General features: G+C 40.4%; 5 protein-coding genes across 6 annotated transcripts in view; 1 reads left to right on the forward strand and 4 right to left on the reverse strand.

Annotated features, from left to right (window-relative positions):
* Nucleotides 1–3,226, reverse strand: part of apoc1 (apolipoprotein C-I) — a 138,451-nt gene extending 135,225 nt beyond the window's left edge. Inside the window, exon 1 of the mRNA XM_051075988.1 lies at nucleotides 3,221–3,226. The gene's annotated coding sequence lies outside the window, so the exon portion shown is untranslated. The remainder of the gene's footprint in view (nucleotides 1–3,220) is intronic.
* LOC108880716 (trypsin) lies at nucleotides 19–3,213 on the reverse strand. Its single transcript, XM_018672382.2, has 6 exons — nucleotides 3,069–3,213; nucleotides 2,786–2,942; nucleotides 2,352–2,450; nucleotides 2,085–2,248; nucleotides 487–623; nucleotides 19–386 (listed from the first exon to the last, which is right to left on the reverse strand). Exons 1-6 carry the CDS (start codon nucleotides 3,199–3,201, stop codon nucleotides 234–236), a joined length of 843 nt encoding a protein of 280 aa, XP_018527898.2. The 5' UTR covers nucleotides 3,202–3,213; the 3' UTR covers nucleotides 19–233.
* Nucleotides 3,227–3,999: 773 nt separating the features above from the next.
* Nucleotides 4,000–19,276, forward strand: LOC108880720 (uncharacterized). Its single transcript, XM_051076395.1, has 15 exons — nucleotides 4,000–4,166; nucleotides 4,250–4,403; nucleotides 4,487–4,746; nucleotides 5,345–5,481; nucleotides 5,585–5,735; nucleotides 9,739–9,999; nucleotides 13,282–13,526; nucleotides 15,628–15,689; nucleotides 15,916–16,053; nucleotides 17,831–17,913; nucleotides 18,014–18,164; nucleotides 18,275–18,525; nucleotides 18,641–18,777; nucleotides 18,869–18,970; nucleotides 19,094–19,276. The coding sequence occupies exons 1-15, from the start codon at nucleotides 4,127–4,129 to the stop codon at nucleotides 19,139–19,141; spliced, it is 2,220 nt and encodes a 739-aa protein (XP_050932352.1). The 5' UTR covers nucleotides 4,000–4,126; the 3' UTR covers nucleotides 19,142–19,276.
* Nucleotides 8,997–13,910, reverse strand: LOC108880714 (trypsin-2). Of its 2 annotated transcripts, XM_018672370.2 has the most exons (6): nucleotides 10,442–10,606; nucleotides 10,077–10,227; nucleotides 9,716–9,966; nucleotides 9,465–9,601; nucleotides 9,272–9,373; nucleotides 8,997–9,148 (listed from the first exon to the last, which is right to left on the reverse strand). In XM_018672370.2, exons 1-6 carry the CDS (start codon nucleotides 10,479–10,481, stop codon nucleotides 9,101–9,103), a joined length of 729 nt encoding a protein of 242 aa, XP_018527886.2. In that variant the 5' UTR covers nucleotides 10,482–10,606; the 3' UTR covers nucleotides 8,997–9,100. The 2 variants fall into 2 exon arrangements, with proteins under 2 accessions (XP_018527886.2, XP_050931938.1); XM_051075981.1 differs by lacking the exons at nucleotides 9,716–9,966; nucleotides 10,077–10,227; nucleotides 10,442–10,606 and adding exons at nucleotides 13,259–13,509; nucleotides 13,624–13,910.
* LOC127138934 (trypsin-1) lies at nucleotides 14,902–16,376 on the reverse strand. The gene is made up of 6 exons (XM_018672374.2): nucleotides 16,209–16,376; nucleotides 15,948–16,098; nucleotides 15,605–15,855; nucleotides 15,339–15,475; nucleotides 15,153–15,254; nucleotides 14,902–15,063 (listed from the first exon to the last, which is right to left on the reverse strand). The coding sequence occupies exons 1-6, from the start codon at nucleotides 16,246–16,248 to the stop codon at nucleotides 15,016–15,018; spliced, it is 729 nt and encodes a 242-aa protein (XP_018527890.1). The 5' UTR covers nucleotides 16,249–16,376; the 3' UTR covers nucleotides 14,902–15,015.
* Nucleotides 19,277–20,015: the final 739 nt, after the last annotated feature.

A 20,015-nucleotide genomic window follows, 5' to 3' on the forward strand; every position in this document is an offset into this window, starting at 1 on the left:
TAAACAGACAACGGGAAGTGAATACATACCAAGTGTTTTTATTGTGTTTTCTACATTCTGGCACATGTGTGTTAAGTCGGTATGTGTGAAGGAGAGAACTGCAAAGGAAACAAGGCACCAGAGAAAGACAGAGACGTCAAAGTTGGGGCTGAAAATAGGGATGAGTGGTAACAGAGAAAAGAGGAGAGCAAATGGAAGAAGTGAGAAGTGAGAAAGGAAAACAGGTCATTTCATCAAGGGTTGGCTGCCAAGGTGTCTTCAATCCAGTAGAGGAACTCACACAATTTGACGTAGACGCCCGGGTAGTTAGGTAGGGCGCATCCCTGACCCCATGACACCAGGCCGTGCACTTCCCCAGCACAAACCAGAGGGCTGCCAGAGTCACCCTGACAAACACAGCGCATGTACACAGTGATAAATTCTTCTTCTGCACATTCAGAGCTTTGAGTCCACTAAACGTTTGGAAACATTTACTGTGAAACTCACATTGCACGCATCTCTTCCACCTTCCATGTGCCCGGCACACATCATCCTGCGTGTGATCATGCCAGGATAGGCATTCTCACAGACCTGGTCGTCAATTATGGGCACATCCAAACACTGCAGGCGGGTGGGCAACTTCACTATAAAAGGCAGAACACAGAGATATTTTATAGAAGGTTGCCAATATTCTTCATTTTTGCAATTGTCAACATATTTGATGAAAACACCAAAACCGAAAATGCATCAGTCTATCGCTGAATAAATTCTAACACCCCCACACCTGTCTGTGACTCTCAACCTAAAGCCAATTCATCACTACAGAGAACATAAGTGTTTAAAAACATATCACAAATATATACTTAAACAACTAGGCACTGTAGTTTTTAGCAAAGGTTACTTAACCCTCACGCTCTGGGTCAAAGTGACCCGGTGGCCGACAATGTGCCTTTGTGTGTGTGTGTGTGTGTGTATGGTAGGATTTGTTGTTGTGCATGACATTCGTGATTCTGAAGCGGTTATCTTTTGTTTTTGAATAATAGTAAGAAGAAAAAAGTATATAGAATACGAAGGGCAACAGGAGGGTTAAACCTTTTGTAAATTATGTGTTTCTTTTCAGCTGCTGATTCAGTGCAGCACTGTGTATTTACAGAATTAGGACAGAGTATGTGCAACTGACTCAAAATAAACTATATGGCCTTGATTCAGTGTAATAATGTGTAGCAGTGTGGCTCAATTATGTGCTTTTAACAGTTTTTGGACAGCAATGGAGGTCTCTTGCTTTATCTATACAGACAGTACTCATGACCAGGAAAAATTAATTGCTGGTTATAGTCTCTTGAAAATATGGGTAGTATATAAAAAAGGTACTGTGGCAGACAGCAGTGCATGCTGCTACTTCCTGCAAGATACTTTACTAAAGTAATAGCAATAGCACAATGGAAAAATGCTCCTGCATTTTGAAACTTGCCCAAGTAAAAGTACAGAAGTTAGTTAGCTAGTTTAGCTAAGCTAACTGTATTTATGGTGTTAAAAGTAACAGTACTCATAATTCTAACAAATTACCTCTGTGAGTACAATATTATTATTGTATATATTTTACTTTTGGATTAATAAAACTGATGTAATAGTGTGTAACTAGGATTTTACTATTGTAGTTTGTCATGGTAAACTTAATTTTAACTAATTTCTACACTGCTGGGTGGTTTAATCTATACTGAAGAATCATATATTTTAAACTGACTATAAAGATATTTTCTAAGTCTGAAAAATAACTGGCTGTAAAATAGATCTAGTGGAGTAAAATGTACAATATTTCCATCTAAAATGTTGTGAAGTAGAAGTTTAAAGTGGCCCAAACAAAAATTCTCAAGTACAAGTAACCAAATATTGTACTTAAGTGCTGTATTTGAGTAAATGTACTTAATTACTTCTCACCACAGCAAATTTGACCTGTTGACTGAAATTGGGTTAAAAAAAACATTCAGGCTGCATTAGTTTCTCATTATTACACGAAGCATATTGTGAGTCGTATTCAGTACCTTGCACACTCTAGCTGTAGCTGCTGTATAATTAAAATCACTAAATCACTTTTAATAACCCACCCTCTTCACCCATGGCAGTGTTTCCCCAACCAGACACAGAGCAGGGGAGCCCCGCCATTGGGCACGCTGTGGGCAGTGGGATGGGCGCGACTGCCTCTGTCACCTCCACAGGGTGGAAGAGCTTAATAAGCATGATGTCATAATCCAGAGTCTGGTAGTCATAACTGCACACAGAGCAATATAAAATGAGCTGAATGAATAAAGGAATCATTAAATTATGCAAAATGAAAAAGATTCTCAGACGCGTTGGTTCATTTCTTCACCCACCTAGGGTGCCAGATGATGGTGTTGGTCTTCATGAGCTGCTCAGTGCCCTCAAACACTCGCACATCATGTTCTCCCAGCATGATCTGCATGTAATAGGGACTGAGACAAGAGATGAAATATACTTGAAAAATGTAGAAGCAGAAAAAGGCTTGCAGTGTTATGTTTCTTATAATTCTACATCAATTTAAAGCTTCCATTTTCTGTTTTGCAAATACTGCAGTGCTTTTCTTAGATTTAACAGATGTCCTCCACATATGGTGCTAAACTGAGAAGCATTAGTCTTCCACCCACAGATGTTTTTAGTTTTATATCAGAGGAAAATATGCAAAAATATCAAGCAAGACAATTGATAAAAGAAAAAATATAAGAACTTGGCACCAAGAGAGAGAATAATGCATATAATGATATATATGTCTCCATCAGTGCATACTTACTTGTACCAACAGTGGGCAACAGAGAGCACCCACTGCCTGTTGATGAGCACCCCACCACAGAAGTGGTAGCCATAATTGAGGGAGGCCATGTATGGACGAGAGTGAGGCTCACAATCCTGCCCGCCAATGATCCGTCCATCTTCACGGGGAACTGCCACTGTCTCACACACACACACACACACACAGTGTGTTATCTACAACTTGCCATCATAATTTTGATTTAACACTACAGTACAAATGTGTGCATATTTGTATATATGCATCTTTGTGAATGTGTCATTACCAGCAGCTCCAACCATCAGCAGTAGAGCCAGCAGTCTCATGGTGTCTGGTGAATGATCAGAAGACACCTGGACACACCCCAGCTCATATTTATATCCCACCAGCCAACAAACACAACAAGCTCCCACCCACATCCACACACACACACACTTCCTTTTTTCCGTTGACCTCATCCATGTTCTCACACTCCTTCATACAACAACCCACATCATCTCTTATCGTGCTCCTATTTTCGTGTTTGCCCACTTCTGCCCTGTCGTGGCACACCCCCTGTGCCTGTGTCAAGGTCTCCAATATTTAACACCTGTTTATGATTCTCTCATGGGTCACTCATTGTTGGCAAGCCACAATATACAAGCAGTGAAAACAGTTATACAATCCCCTTTTACGTGTGGAACCTACATTTGCTGTGGTGTGGCTCTGCTCTTGGCTGCCCTTGAATAATAGCCAAGAGAGGTGAGAAAGAACTCATCTGTGGTCTCAGAAGCAGAAAACTGAACTAACAAGCTGTGTGCTGTTTTTCTTTTTCTGAGTCAGATGGCAGCCAAAAGCCTTTGAGCTCAAATATGTGCAGTTGAAGTCATTCTGCTGTAATGTGTTATAACTATTATGCAATAACACAGTACAGCTGGTTATTAGTCAGTTATGTTGTGGCATTTGCTAAAAAGGGACTTTAACATGTCACAAATTAAAAGAGCAGACAAACATATTAAGGTGATAGGTGTGGGAAATCTACAAACTGATCATCTGTTCAAAACAGAGTGAAAAAGCACTCTTCAAGGCCGAATATATGTAAAGTGTTGCTCATTTATTAACTGACAGGATGAACATGGCACATAAAAAGATAAGAATATTATTCAGGACAGGGATAGAGGCAGGAGAGGAGTAAACAGAGATTCAAAGGTGGATGGGAGGCATTGGTAGGAGGAATGGAGGTGAGGAGAGGTTAGGGGAGGGGGTGGGCTGCGTGGAAAGACACACAGTGGTTAAGGTATAAATGCAGTGAGTGACACGATTCACGTCCACTCTGGTCGTAGGAAGGTTTGAGTCAGCCACAAAATGATCGGCCTGATTGTTCTCACGCTTCTGGGCACTGCAGGTAAAATACATCTGGAGTATATATTAAGGTTTTAGAATGACAAAGAATTTTACCTCTGGCATTTTGTTTCCTTTACACCACAGCTGCAGCCCCTACAGATGACAGGATTGTAGGTGGCTACGAGTGTGCAGCCCACAGCCAACCCTGGCAGGTGTCTATCAATATTGGCTACCACTTCTGCGGCGGCTCCCTCATCAACGACCGGTGGATCATCTCTGCTGCTCACTGCTGGCAAAAGTTTGTATTACATTCATGCATTCAGAATATGAACGTTATGGCAAAGATAATTACGACAATTCCCCTCTTTGCCTCTACTTTAGCCCTTACTCCCTGATTGCAATCTTGGGTGACCACCACATCTGGCAGTACGAGGGCACAGAGCAGTACATGCCAGTGGACGCCATCTACTGGCATGAGAGTTACGACTACAAGACCATGGACTATGACATCATGCTGATGAAGTTAGCACACCCCGCCACTGTGAACCAATACGTCAAGCCTGTTGCCCTGCCCAGAGCCTGCCCCACACCCGGGGACATGTGCACGGTGTCTGGATGGGGGAACATCTACAGTGATCAAGGTGAGGTGCACCTGATCTTGACTCTCAAAGTCATGAAAAGTCTGTGCTCACCTTAAATCTGACCTTAACAACTACTTTAGAGCCACTTATTGGTCTAATATGCAACTTACACAAGTGTGAAATGGAAATTTGAAGCCTCAAGTGCAGATTCATGAGAATGGACTTTTCAGTGAAGTAGGGGACATCTCGTTTCCAATAGCTAAACTTTTGAAATGAAAAATATTTGCATATTCATAGATTATCCTTTTCTTTTTTTTCAAGGAGGAAGAAGGCGTGAATGTAATTATTTTTTTAACAAGATAACGGAGCTGTTTTGTGTGGAAAAAACATATTAAACACAAATTACAGTTCACAAAACTTATTTTTAATGGTCTTAAAAATGTATGGAGATTTTTTACTTCATGAGCTTGGTTTGATGAATAAATTTCCGCAAACACATTTCAAGAACCCTTTAAAAACTACTATTTAATGTGATAAACCTATCATGGCTGCCATACTAAAATCAAAGCATTTTCTTAGCTCCACTCTGTGGTGACACTGTTTACTTAAGGTAAAGATACTGATGGAACTATTTTTTCCCTCTTTCTCTTATCTGCAGTGTTCAACCCATTTCTACTCCAGTGTGTGAACGTTCCTATTTTGTCCTACAAGGACTGTGGTGGCTCCTACCCTGGCATGATCACTGACCGCATGGTGTGCGCTGGATACCTGGAGGGAGGCAAGGATGCTTGTCAGGTATTCTCTCAGTTATACAGTGCATTAGATAAGGTTAGGTGATCTGTGTAATGATGATGTGATGGAAGGAATAAACTCATTTTTCTCCCTCTCCCTTGCTCAGGGTGACTCTGGTGGTCCTCTGGTGTGTAATGGGGAGCTGCAGGGCATCGTCTCTTGGGGCCAGGGCTGCGCTTTGCCCAACTATCCAGGCGTTTACACCAAAGTCTGCTCTCTGATGCCCTGGATCGAAGACATTCTCTACAGATACAGCTAAGCTGTGATCTCCCATCACAGAACTGTATGAAAGCAGGAAGACCAGAGAGAGACTGAGATTGATGGAGACAGAGACAGGAGGAGGTAGTGGGTAGTGTCAGCGAGAAAAACAGCAGGAGAGCAAGCATCTGAGAGTGTCACACGGAGAAAAAGAGATGTATTTAGTCAGGGCACAATCAATAAAATCTTCCATTTTGTGATGCATCAGTGTGTTTATGATTGTTGACAATACTGCTATTGCTTATAGTGCAGATGCTCTTGGGCAATTATGTAGCTGTAAGACATTTGTGAATACTTAATTTCAGTGGTGAGATTTCCACCAAAACAAATATGAACCAGTCACCATATAAAGAGAAAATTCACAGAAATGCATCAGCTTGTAAGCAAATCTTAATGATATTATGTGAGAATTAGTTTTTTTCCCTCTCACCCATATCACCACACAGTCACTCCTCAGGATTTACATTAAAATAAGACACAGACGAACACAAACCATTGCTTTAATCTGTAAATGTGTACGTAACCCTAGTATTAAATATTCAAATGGTGCATGACAAGAAAAGTGTTGATAAGGTTTTGTCAGTCTTTTAGTTTTGTTGGAGCACATGAATACTGCCCTCATTTTGATTTTCTGTCTCCTGAATGCAGAGTGCTGTAGATATCTGGGAAGAAAGGGCACAGATGTTGCAACTCCTCATTTATCAATGTCAGAACACTACAAGAGTTTGAAATGGATTCAGACTTACACTGAAATTTGTCCAATGTGTTCGGAGAAACTCAAAGAAAAGAACAAAAGTTTATTCTTTCCTAATGCAGAGAATAGTCCGCTGTGTAATCTGTCATGGGTTCTGTGGTTCAAAGGTCATGTAGCTGCAGGTGACAGACACAATAACCCCTTATTCAGACAGAGTCTAAAACAATGAACATGATTTAAAGGTCAAAAATCATTCAAGTAAATTTCAGATATAAACAAAAGCGAGTTCATGCCAGGAAGGTGCCACATCCTCATTTTTGGATTCGGGGCATGCTGGTTTGTTGTTGGATGTTGGATCATGGGTCCTGCACACCAATAGATGACCCCCCTCATCATTTCATCATCAGTTCAAGCAATGACATCTTAAATTCTTACTCAATTCAGAGCAACATCCAATCTGAAACAGACACACTGTTTGATGGTGTGCTAAGGGATTAATTCTGTGATGTTCCTAAAATATTGGTGCTCAACTGTATGAGAATGAGAAAAACATTTTTAAAGGCTTAGCAGAAACATTGGGAACTGATGCAATACAAGCTAGAATGCTGTCACATTTTTGACTGATCACCTGACAGCATCATACCTACAGCCTGTCAAACTGCTGTGTATGCTATGACAATCAAAAACACTGCAATTAAGCTCACCACAATTTGCTTGTTTTCTTGTCCATGAGAGGTCAGTTGGCGCTGCTGGCTGAAAATCGCCCATCAGCAGTCAGACTTACACTGACACTTTTGCAGCAAGCAATAGACTGCCTGAAATCAATCTCTGGACAGTTGTACAGACATATCTCCCATCTGTCCTCCACACACAGAGAAGATTGCAGAGCACCTGCTGCTCTGTCCAGGTATATGGCTTCTCCGTCTTCATCATAACCACTGTGACACAAGATACAGAGAGAGATGAGATGATGAAATGGAATACGACAGGAAGACAGATAAGAAAACAAACGACAACATGCAAAATTCAAAGTTCCTTTTAAAGATAATTTTGCATATGCATTTATAATTAATTTATTCATAATTCGAATGCAGGGAAATTAAATTGAATTATTAATTGGCAACAACCGCAGCAGACATCCATCTTCTAATGAGTTGTGAGACTAAAAATGCGGAGGTGTACCTGCAGACTGTCCACAGGATCCTCAAGCTACATGACATATCCATTTAAACTCTGCTGTAGAAGGGACATTAGTAGTATATAATCATATTTTTTAGGTGGCAGACTTGCTTTGAAAATGTTGAAGCAATGGGAGCAGGATTTGCCTTGAATATCAAACTTATGTGACAGGGAATAAATGAAATGTCCCCAGGACCTTAAAAGGGACCAAACAAGAACACAATACGGTGGCCGACGAGGGCAAAGTCACTACAACTGTAGAAAACACATGCAAAAAAGACAAAAAAAAAACAAGTACATTTAGAAAGCATCTTCATCAATTTAACAACACATGCGCTACAAACACACAGGCGCTGCAAATAAAGAAACGATGCCAAACTGAACGTTATCTTAACCCGAGCTATCGCAACGTTTTACTATATTAATACAGCGCTTTACACAAACGTAATACTCCTAAACGTGTGCCGGAACCACAAAACATACGTTATTTGCATACCGTTGGCAAAATTTACTTTTTTAAGTCGGGCTTTGACTGAACAAACCCACAGTTAACACAGGTTACCAGCCCGGCGGAGCGGCACTGACAGCTAACGCCAAGCTATCAGCTAACATTAGCACTAGCTAATTAGCTGGATTAGCAAAGTGTACACATAACTAGACCGCTAATTTTAGCTAGCGAAAAAAACAAAACAAGCTTAAAACAAAATGTACTTACTGGAAAAAATGTTTTAATGAACAGCTCCTTGGAGAGTCTTTTAGTACAACCGAGCGCCGAAGAAGCCGTTTTAAGCAAAGAAAATGTTTACTTTAATGAACTGAAACACAAGGTTGTAGGTCAAACTCTTGACACGCAACGTTCTGTCCATCGTGATTGACAGGTCACCGTGCGCGGTACACACGGTAGCCACGCCCTAAATCATACCTTGCTCTGTTTTACTCTAAATGCAACCATTATTTAAAAAAATTAATACTATGCTATATTGAAGAAGACTTGCATCTAGCGGTGAACTCGTTAGGAAAATGTTTATTAAGGTAATAAGTCAAGTGAGTAGGGCCATTTTCTCATTGATTTTTTTTTGTGACCAGTGGAGTCGCCCCCTGCTGGTCATTAGAAAGAATGCAGCTTTGAGGCATTTAATAACACCAGGTGATGATATTCCACGTACTTTCCCTGTATTTTTTTATTTTGCCAGTATCAGTATATTAATAGCCTTTGTCGTGTGTTCCAGTCATGAAATCCAGTCATGTGTTTGACTCTTCTTTGGTGGACCAGGGTAATCATTAATAATGAGATTTGAAGACGCTTATGATAAATGACCACATTTTCTGAAGAATATTTAAAAATAAGTTTTTGGAAATTATTGCACATTCAAATAGACTTAAATAATCAGTTTTAATTGTTTATTTGTCATATTGTCCAGATCAAAAGATGGGGGGAAAAAACAGCAAATGATGTTGAGCTGCCTGACTGAACTTGTTTCCTTGGATCACTTAGTAGCTGGCCATGGTCCTCTCCAGCCAGTCGTTAAAGATGCAGACCTAAAAATGAAGCAGGCCACAGTTAGATCAGCTACACAGTGTGTCACTGTAGTTCAGATAGCCAAAGTAAAGCTAAACTGGCCACAGTGTGGCAATTAAATATCTTTCTTCTTTGAAATTTACCTTGGCATAGACACCAGGGTGGTCCTTCTCAGCACATCCATAGCCCCAGGACACAACACCCTGCAGCTCACCATTGCACACAACAGGGCCACCAGAGTCACCCTGAGAGAGAGAAAAGTTCAGTTAAACTCTACAAATCATACCAAGTATTTCATACAATAGTTGCTGTATTCCTGAATTTTGAATTACATACCTGGCAAGAGTCCTTGCCTCCCTCCAGGTATCCAGCGCAGAACATGGCCTGGGTGATCATTCCAGGGTAGGAGTTATCACAGTCCCTGTCGGACAGGATGGGGATGTCCAGGCACTGCAGCTTGTTCCTGTCAGCAGCTACAATGTGTAAAACAAAGTATGGATGAAAAAGGTTAAAAAAAAAAAAAAGGTTTAACACAAATTAAAAAAGGAAAAAGATGTTGCCCTGAAAAAAGTGCAGATGTTACTCACTGGAGCTCATGGTGTTGCCCCAGCCAGAGACTTTGCACATGGTGCCAGCGGGGGCACAGCTGGTGGGCAGAGCCACGGGCTGCACGTACTGGTTGAGGGTGGCGGGCTTGCTCAGCTTGATCAGCATGATGTCATTGTTGATGTTGTAGGAGCTGTAGTTGGGGTGGCGGATGACACGGGAGGAGCTGATGAACTGCTCGGTTCCCTCAGTGACCCTGATGTTGTGCTCGCCCAGACGCACCTCCACACGGCTGGAGTGGAAAGAGAGGATTTTTGGCAGCTGAGTTTCATGATGCTTGTTAAAAGCACATTAATTCCTGTATGAAAAACATTGTCTTTATGATATTAAGGAGTGACGTACGACTTGTAGCAGTGAGCAGCAGACACAACCCAGTTCTCGCTGACCAGGGAGCCTCCACAGAAGTGGTAGCCAGAGTTCAGAGACACCTGATGGGGCTGGGAGTAGGGCTTGCACTCATACCCTCCGACGATCTTGTCGTCCTCTGTGGCAACTGAAAACACATGTGGTGGCAATCAGTTAGTTGCATACTTCTACTTTTTCCTGACTTCCACTTAAATGCATTATGAGTTTGAGACCTCAAACATAATTATGTTGCTGCCAGGAGATGCTGAGGTTATGCTGCATGAAGTTTTAGTCTTTGAATAATGACCAGTTGACTGCCAGCAGAAAGCGAGGCAATCTGTGGAATAAAACTTCACACTTACAAGCAGCTCCAATGAGCAGAACGAAGACCAGAGACCTCATGGTTACTGTGTGATCCTGTCGATGAGAGGCTTCACCTGGACACCTGGTTTATATCCACAGTCAGGAGAGCTGCCCTAATCTCCAGCCATCCTCATTGGTCAGTGAGAAGCCAATCTCTGCAGCGGGATGTTGGGGTTGAGTGATTCATTTCCAGAATGAAAAAAATGAAGAAAAAAAAATAAAAATTCATCATAGCAGTAAGCATGGCTTTCTTGTCAGCAAATTCTGGGAAAAAATTCTGGAAAAGAGTGATTCTGATCCTATCTTATGTGTGTTAGTCAAATTGTTCATGTATATATTTCTTACTCTAAGTTAAAAAGAAAAAAAAAGAATCCTTCTCTGATCTGTGTCATCGGAACAATTTATTGGTTTGAGCCTGTTTTTGACATGTAATCACTGTTTTTTTATGGTTTCTTTATGGTAACATTTGACTTGTCTCATTCAGTCAGCACTCACAGCTTAAGTCATTATTTTATAGATTACATCTCAGATAGATTACATTTTGACTGGAACAATGACAGGGTTTTAACATTTCAGTACATTGTAAGCAAACTCCTGCTTCATACTGAAGAATAAATACATTATGGTTATGTGCTTTTTTGAGCTGCAGGCACTGTGCTGATATAGTCATACAGTCATTATTTTTTGTATTAGTCAATTATATCCAATAGGGAAACACTGTTTTATTCCACTTCATTTCTCTATCAGCTAGAATTATTCTCTCTCTTACTTTTATTTTGGTAAAAGTTTGGGTCCATTAACTATTAGGTGAAAGTTTGCTCCTGTACCTCTGGTCAGATTGCACAGGTACACAAACACCTCTATATTTAGATATGCGTGAACATAGCACCTCACAGGTGTGTATTTCTCAGCACCTGTTACCTGACAGGTAAATTCAGATATGAGTGCTGAGGCTGTCTCCAGAAACAAATAATAATCTTTGCAATTTTTTTTACAAGGCACATTCAATGGGTAGAAAGCAATGATGGTGGAATTACTCAGATCCTTTCATAAAGTATTAGTCACAATACTAGATTTTAAAAATACTCAGTTACAAGTAAAAGTCCTGCTTGGTATTACTGGCAAAATGTACTTAAATTAGTGAAGGTTAAAGTACTCAGTATAGTTCAATCACAGAGCCCCCAAGGTCCCAAATTTACAGCATGACCTCATGTAAATCCCAGAGTAGCTCTGCACAACTCCAACTAATGAGTCACATAAATGAAAATAAAAAAGACAAATAAATCTGATTTACAAGAACTATGACATGTTTACACAACAAAGTTCATAAAACCTTCAAGTGAAGACATGGACTGCCTGTCCACCTCAAGATTTAACTGCTAGCCTTTACAGCTCAAGCCTTAGGTGTGGATGTTAGTATGCACACAGACTATTCTCAGTGGACTCTTTTCACCTGTCTGGATGTGCATAATGTATCATATTAAGTATAAGTCAATTTTGTAAGTAAAATGATACCTGTCACATCAATGTAGAGATGTAAAAGTATAAAATTTACCTTTGAAATATGGTGGGTAAGAAGTATAAAGTAGCATAGAAATACTCAAGTAAAGTACAAGTACCTAAAAACTGTACTTAAGTACAGTACTTGAGTAAATGTAGAATGCACTTTGACAAATGACACCAACTCAAAACAATGTGAATAAATACATGGCAGTGAGAACAAAATGAGTAAGTATTATTCATTATAATGAAAAAGTCTAATGATACAAGTTTGTTTGGAGAAGTAACTTCAGAATGACATGGGCCATATGTCACCATGATATCCTCTGGCTAGAACAGATATAATTCAGAATAATCAGTACACACTGGGCATATAAAGGTTACTCAAATGAAAAAAAAAAAAATCTACTTTTAACTAAACTATATTTATATTGTTCTGCAGTTCAGATGGTCTCAGAGTGACAAAATAATATATTTTATGTCTTTATATTCAGATACAAGAGATGGTGAAGTGATGATTCATTTAGATGTTTTTATAGAAGTACCTCTGTGTCCTTCTATGGGTGAATAAGAGCAACTTATGTTACATTTGATGTAAATAATTTTAACAGAGAGACAAGTTCACAGACTACAGTATATAATACTTCATATATATAACTCTTTATTTGTTGTACTTTTTCATCCCCAGTATGAAATATGGTGTTTGAACAGTTGAAAATGTTGGTTTGTCTGTCTGATGTGAAGGTTGAATGGTGGAGTTAATAGCTGGCCATTGTGTTGTGCAGCCAGTCAATCTGCACACACACCTAAAGATGGAAAGACATTAGTCAGTGTGTTGCAGTGTCACTACATCAAACAGTGTAATATTTTCTATATGTTATATTTTTAGTTGATGCTGTGAAATGTTACCTTGGAATAGATACCACGGCCATTCATATTATAACATCTTTGGGCCCAGGACACGACTCCCTGCAGCTCACCATTACACACAAGAGGACTGCCAGAGTCACCTTGAGAAGGAGAGAGAATTACTCACATTGTAAACATTTACATTACCATGCAACAAGGTCATACAATGAAGCAAATTTTAATTAGAGAGAAGTGAAAACATGTAGTCCACTTTGAAAATGTAGAACTAGAAAATAGCAGAGATGCAAACTGGGCAGGACTCCTTTCCTCCCTCCGGGTGCCCAGCACAGAATATGGTGTGGTCAGTCATACCAAGGTAGAAACAGTAGTCATCAGGCAGGATAAAGATGTCCACACACTGCAGTATAGTGTCAGGGATCAAGGTTTGTCTTCAAAATGTTACTCACTGGAGCTCATGCTGTTGCTCCAGCTAGATACTTTGCACATGGTGCCAACGGGGGCACAGCTGGTGGGCAGAGCCACGGGCTGCACGTACCAGTTCAGGGTGGCAGGCTTGCTCAGCTTGATCAGCATGATGTCATTGCTGTTGTTGTAGGAGTTGTAGAAGGGGTGGCGGATGACACGGGAGGCACGGATGAACTGCTCGGTTCCCTCATTGACCCCGATGATGTGCTCGCCCAGACGCACCTCCACACGGCTAAGAACAACAGAAAGGCAAAGGATAAATGCTAAAAATCAAATTTTTAGCTGTTTAACCCTCAGGAAAATAAGTCACACCTGTAATCTTGGAAAACAAGAGGACTGTGCTTACGACATGTAGCAGTGAGCAGCAGACACAACCCAGTTCTCACTGAGCAGGGCACCTCCACAGAAGTGGTAGCCAGAGTTCAGAAACACTTGATGGGGCTGAGAATGAGGTGTGCACTCATAGCCACCGACAATCTTGTCCTCTCCCGTGACAGATGTAAGACAGACAGGATGAGTTATTAGTGTCTTGCAGTAATGTAAATACACAAATGTAAACAAGATGTGAAAGTCAGTCAAGTGCTGTACCACACAAAGAACAAAGACCAGAGACCACATGTCTGCAGTTTGATCCTGTTAGTTCATCTGAAACCCTGTTTTATAGCAACTCCGAGCAGCCCGATTGGTTCAATTATTGCCAAATCAAAATAAATCAAAATAAAAACGCAAAACTTGAAATTGAAGCACTGACCGTCAGAAGTAAGTGGTTTATTCTAGGTGATCGACCTGTAAGTACAGGAGTCACAGGCTTGTGGTCCAGTAATATTCAACTCAATCAGGCTAAAACAGCTGGATTATTCACATAATGCCTGCCAGCATTAAAAGATCTAAGAGTACACCTTATCTACAACAAGCCATGTCATATTAAAATGAATCAAATCCACTCAGAGATCTGAATTTCTGAGTCTGAATAATTACTCTGCTGGAAAATAAAATGGGAAATTGCACTTAAGTACAGTACTGGAGTAAATGTACTTAGTTACAGTGTGCTACTGGTAGAAAGCACTTTGTTACAAGAACACTTAATATCTTATATGTATAATTAAAAGAAACAGAAGCGGGTAAAAAATGCTAGTGGAAGAGACAAATGACACCAACACAAGGCAATAAGAACAAGATGAGAATTAAAAAGTATTATTTTAAAAATGATTATACCACAGCCTAATGATATAAGTTTGTTTGGAGAGGTGACTTAAAAATTACATGGGCCATATGTCATCATGTCATCCTCTGACTAGAACAGATATAATTCAGAATAATCAATTCACACTGGGCATATAAAGGTTACCCTGATCAATCTAAAACTAAACTAAACTTATATTGTTCTGCAGTTCAGCTGGTCTCAGAGTGACAAAGTAATATATTTTATGAATTTATATGCTGTTACAAGAGATGGTGAAGTGATGATTCATTTAGATGTTTTACTGCTACTTTTAGTACTTCAGTGTCCTTAATATCAACTCAGGAGAAATGGGTGAATAAGAGCAACTTATGTTACATTTGGTGCATTAATTAGGCAAATAATTTTAACAGCAAGACAATAAGTTCACAGACTATATAATACTTCATATATATAACTCTTTATTTGTTGTGCTTTTTCATCCCCAGTATGAGATATGGTGTTTGAACAGTTGAAAATGTTGGTTTGTCTGTCTGATGTGGAGGTTGAATGGTGGAGTTAATAGCTGGCCATTGTGTTGTGCAGCCAGTCAATCTGCACACAGACCTGAAAATGGAACAACATTAGTTAGTGTATTGCGGTGTCACTACATTAAACAGTGTATAGTATATTTGCTATATGTTATGAAATGTTACCTTGGAGTAGACACCAGGGTGATCCTTCTCGGCACATCCGTAGCCCCAGGACACAACACCCTGCAGCTCACCATTGCACACGACGGGACCACCAGAGTCACCCTGAAAAGGAGAGAGAATTACTTACATTGTAAACATGTCGTCCACTTTGAAAGTGTAGAGATAAAAAATAGCAGAGATGCAAACCTGGCAGGAGTCCTTTCCTCCCTCGAGGTATCCAGCACAGAACATGGTGTTGTCAATCATGCCGGGGTAGGAATTGTTACAGTCCTCATCAGACAGGATGGGGATGTTCAGACACTGGAGCTTGTTACTGTCAGCAGCTGCAGCAAGAAAACAAAAGTGTGAAGTGGGGGTGGATTGTTAGAGATTGCAGGCAAATTATTTTAAAATGTACATGCAGACACAGTTTCAGGAATCTAGGTTTGTCTGAAGTAACTGACGCCACTCACTGGAGCTCATGGTGTTGCCCCAGCCAGAGACTTTGCACATGGTGCCAGCAGGGGCACAGCTGGTGGGCAGAGCCACAGGCTGCACGTACTGGTTGAGGGTGGCGGGCTTGCTCAGCTTGAGCAGCATAATGTCATTCTCAAGAGTGTAGCGGTTGAAGTAGGGGTGGCGGATGATACGAGAAGCACTGATGTACTGCTCGCTGGACTCAGAGACTCCAATGTTGTGCTCTCCCATACGCACCTCAATACGTCTGAAAGAGATAGAAGACAGTATATGCTTGTTTTCCACTTTACATTTTTTCCCCCATCAGGCGAATGAGTAAAATATGTAGAGGGCGCTTACGACATGTAGCAGTGAGCAGCAGACACAACCCAGTTCTCATTGACCAGGGAGCCTCCACAGAAGTGGTAGCCAGAGTTCAGAGACACTTGATGGGGCTGAGAATGAGGTGTGCACTCATAGCCACCGACAATCTTGTCCTCTTCCGTGGCAACTGAAAATAGATGTAAGACAGACAGGATGAGTTATTAGTGTCTTGCAGTAATGTAAATACACAGACACATATAAGACATAAAAGTCAGTCAAGTGCTGTACCACACTCACAGGCGGCTCCAATGAGCAGAACAAAGACCAGAGACCTCATGGCTGCAGTTTGATCCTATCACTTCATCTGAATCCCTGTTTTATAGCAACTCCAAGCAGGCTGATTGGTTCAATTATTGCCAATCAAAATAAAAATGCAAAACATGAAAGTGAGGTACTGATGACTAAACTTAGGTGGTTCATTCCAGGAGTCACAGTGACTCCATGCCAATATGGCTGGAACAGCTGGATTATTCACATAATGCCTGCCAGCAACAAGAGATCTAATCTACAACAAGCCTGTGTTATATTAAAATTAATCAAATCCATTCATAGATCTGAATATCTTTTCTTCAAGTCTGAATAATCAGCTGGAAAATAATACAGTAATTCATTGCATTTTTCTATTGCTGTATGACAGTCTATTATATTGCCACTGCTAAATGATAAATTGCCCATAAAGCGATTGTGCAATTAAAAAACAATTGAAACAGGGTCATTTCATCTATAAAAGTAAGGACAAATCATATTAAAAATCCAACCGTCAACTAAAAACATACTGTCTATGGTGGATTTTAAATGGATGTAGAATCTTCAGACTGTGATTTCTGAGGAGTCAAGAAGCTGTTCCTTTTACCGTCACTAATATCCATGAGATTCATGCATAATTATCAAACTGTGGCAGCTCAGTTGTAACATCTAAAAAAATCAGATACGTCTCAGGATAACTCAAACATCACCAACAGCAGATCTGCTCTGTATTTTAGGATATTGTGCAGTTGTTTGTAGGGCTGTTGTTTATTATGAAGCCAGGTATAAGTCTTTGTATTGATTTTAATTCTTCAATATCAGTTTTATTGTAACACAAATGGTTGACTCTGAATGCGTTTTTATTAGGTTATACTTTTAGGAATAAAATGGAAGTGTCAATTGTCAGTCACTTGAAAGAAGTGCCCAAATAAGTGACTGTTAATATAGTAAATGTGTAATTGAGTGATTTCATGTCTTGGTGTTGTTTGTCTCTTGTCACTTCCCTGAGTCAACTTTTTTGTTTAAGGTTTTCTATCTAAAGGCACATGGGTTGGTTTTCCTGTGAAAGCCACAATCAACAGCTGTGGCTGTGAACTGAGCCATCTGCAGAGCTGCAGCCATGTATGTGGAGCATACTCTGCAGCAATGTCACATGGATTTATTAGTTTAGAAAAAGTCATAGCAACACAAAACTGTGAACTAGCCAACGCAGATACCAAGAGAAATCATAGTTTTTCTTCCTCAGATAAGTGAACTAATTTGAAGGACATACTGTCAGTTATGCAATCAGAGATCAATCAATCCATGTTATATGAATAAATCTTTTAATATTAAATGAAGAAATTTGCAACATTAAATATTTAAATGCTTGTTTCCCTCATGCCCCCTTTTTAAGATTGCATTTAACTTTCTTCTTAAAATGTTTATGTGATACAATTTAAGATATACAGAATGTGAGTACAGCCCCACACAGCCAACAACATATTTGCTTTTCCAGTACCCCGAATTACTTTTTCCAGGATCCTGGAATCCTGGATCCTGATTGGTCAGAAATATCAGTGGGAGGTGTGTTCAGCAGGGAAAGAAGGCAGGTAACGTTCTATATAAACCAGGGGTCCAGGTGAAGCCTCTCATCGACAGGATCACACAGCAACCATGAGGTCTCTGGTCTTCGTTCTGCTCATCGGAGCTGCCTGTAAGCATTTGTGTTTCTACATGTATTTATTAGTTTTAATAAGTGGATGATAAAAACATTCACCTGTTTGTTGACTCTTTGGTCCTCTGTGTGTTTTCAGTTGCTACCGAGGACGACAAGATCGTCGGAGGGTATGAGTGCAAGCCCTACTCCCAGCCCCATCAGGTGTCTCTGAACTCTGGCTACCACTTCTGTGGAGGCTCCCTGGTCAGCGAGAACTGGGTTGTGTCTGCTGCTCACTGCTACAAGTCGTACGTCACTCCTTAATATCATAAAGACAATGTTTTTCATACAGGAATTAATGTGCTTTTAACAAGCATCATGAAACTCAGCTGCCAAAAATCCTCTCTTTCCACTCCAGCCGTGTGGAGGTGCGTCTGGGCGAGCACAACATCAGGGTCACTGAGGGAACCGAGCAGTTCATCAGCTCCTCCCGTGTCATCCGCCACCCCAACTACAGCTCCTACAACATCAACAATGACATCATGCTGATCAAGCTGAGCAAGCCTGCCACCCTCAACCAGTACGTGCAGCCCGTGGCTCTGCCCACCAGCTGTGCCCCCGCTGGCACCATGTGCAAAGTCTCTGGCTGGGGCAACACCATGAGCTCCAGTGAGTAACATCTGCACTTTTTTCAGGGCAACATTTTTTTCCTTTTTTAATTTGTGTTAAACCTTTTTTTTTTTTTTTAACCTTTTTCATCCATACTTTGTTTTACACATTGTAGCTGCTGACAGGAACAAGCTGCAGTGCCTGGACATCCCCATCCTGTCCGACAGGGACTGTGATAACTCCTACCCTGGAATGATCACCCAGGCCATGTTCTGCGCTGGATACCTGGAGGGAGGCAAGGACTCTTGCCAGGTATGTAATTCAAAGTTCAGGAATACAGCAACTATTGTATGAAATACTTGGTATGACTTGTAGAGTTTAACTGAACTTTTCTCTCTCTCAGGGTGACTCTGGTGGTCCCGTCGTGTGCAATGGTGAGCTGCAGGGTGTTGTGTCCTGGGGCTACGGATGTGCCGAGAAGGACCACCCTGGTGTCTACGCCAAGGTATAACTACGCTGTATATAACAAACAATATAGCCATTTGAATTTTAACTCTAACATTGTGTAGGCAAATTATATTTACTGCTGTCTGCCTGCACTAACAAACCTCTCTGTCTCTGTTCACAGGTCTGCATCTTCAACAACTGGCTGGAGAGGACCATGGCCAGCTATTAAGTCTGATCCTGCGACCACCATCTTACTCTGCTGCCTTTCTTCCATCATTCTGACTCCAGCATTGTTGTAGAGTTTTGAAAAATGTGCAGCCATTTTCCATCTGAATCAATAAAGTCTTACATCTTGACTTTCAAATTATGTTTCTCCGTTTTTGCATTCTTCCAACATCATGGTACACAAGTGACAAACATTGTCATGACAAAAATATGCTATACAATATGTTGCATGCAGTAGTTTAGAATGAAACTAATGTCTTGCACAGATAAACAGGCAATCTGAGGAAGAGCATTCATCATTTGTTACATAAATGACTTAAAGTTCATCCTTAAAGAGACACAGTATGCCACTTAAATGCTTATGATGCTTCAGCTAATGTTCAAATTAGTTTAAAAGCCTTGTGTCAGGTTTCTATTTGTTTTAATCAGAATTACCTAAACCCTTGTCAAACATAATCAACTTTGCAAACAGCCCATTACCTAAAGAGACTCAGATCAAGTCAATCCAATTTATTTATGGAGCAAACAGCACCACTGCAGGGAAATTAAAAAGATAAACAGACCAACAAGAATATATACAACATATAATAAAGACACTGTCGTGTTAATAATGGTGAGAGAACAATAAGGCAGAAAATGTCAGAAATATTTCCACTGACAAGCATCTGATGCAGACACAGAGCAGATAAAAAACACAGACTGAGTAACCACAGTGTGGACATAGAGACCAGATGACATAAATAGTTGTGGAAAAATACAAAGGAAATGATCACAACAGACAGAGACTGAGACTGTGATGCACTCTCAGTTAAAATGTGACAAATGTGATCATATCAAATTGAATTTAGTAGCATGTTTAGCAGCACAATAAATTACTG

Source organism: Lates calcarifer, linkage group LG15 (assembly GCF_001640805.2).
Source record: "Lates calcarifer isolate ASB-BC8 linkage group LG15, TLL_Latcal_v3, whole genome shotgun sequence".
Classification (NCBI taxonomy): domain Eukaryota; kingdom Metazoa; phylum Chordata; class Actinopteri; family Centropomidae; genus Lates; species Lates calcarifer.

Excerpts from the sequence above, each read along its gene's own strand:
- LOC108880714 (XM_051075981.1), bottom strand. The coding sequence starts at position 13,895 with ATGTGGTCTCTGGTCTTTGTTCTTTGTGTGGTACAGCACTTGACTGAC. Across the intron at positions 9,374-9,464 it reads GAGGCAAGGACTCTTGCCAG|GGTGACTCTGGTGGCCCTGT; the intron begins GTATGTAATTCA and ends TCTCTCTCTCAG. Across the intron at positions 9,149-9,271 it reads ACCCTGGTGTCTATGCCAAG|GTCTGCATCTTTAACGACTG; the intron begins GTAAATTTCAAA and ends CTTCATTTTTAG.
- LOC108880716 (XM_018672382.2), bottom strand. The coding sequence starts at position 3,201 with ATGTGGGTGGGAGCTTGTTGTGTTTGTTGGCTGGTGGGATATAAATAT. Across the intron at positions 624-2,084 it reads CACTGCCATGGGTGAAGAGG|TGAAGTTGCCCACCCGCCTG; the intron begins GTGGGTTATTAA and ends TGCCTTTTATAG. Across the intron at positions 387-486 it reads GTGGAAGAGATGCGTGCAAT|GGTGACTCTGGCAGCCCTCT; the intron begins GTGAGTTTCACA and ends TGTGTTTGTCAG.
- LOC108880720 (XM_051076395.1), top strand. The coding sequence starts at position 4,127 with ATGATCGGCCTGATTGTTCTCACGCTTCTGGGCACTGCAG. Across the intron at positions 4,404-4,486 it reads GCTGCTCACTGCTGGCAAAA|CCCTTACTCCCTGATTGCAA; the intron begins GTTTGTATTACA and ends CCTCTACTTTAG. Across the intron at positions 17,914-18,013 it reads TCTGCTCATCGGAGCTGCCT|TTGCTACCGAGGACGACAAG; the intron begins GTAAGCATTTGT and ends GTGTGTTTTCAG.
- LOC127138934 (XM_018672374.2), bottom strand. The coding sequence starts at position 16,248 with ATGAGGTCTCTGGTCTTTGTTCTGCTCATTGGAGCCGCCT. Across the intron at positions 15,255-15,338 it reads GAGGAAAGGACTCCTGCCAG|GGTGACTCTGGTGGTCCCGT; the intron begins GTTTGCATCTCT and ends TCTCCTTTTCAG. Across the intron at positions 15,064-15,152 it reads ACCCTGGTGTCTACTCCAAG|GTCTGTGTGCAGATTGACTG; the intron begins GTAACATTTCAT and ends TTCCATTTTCAG.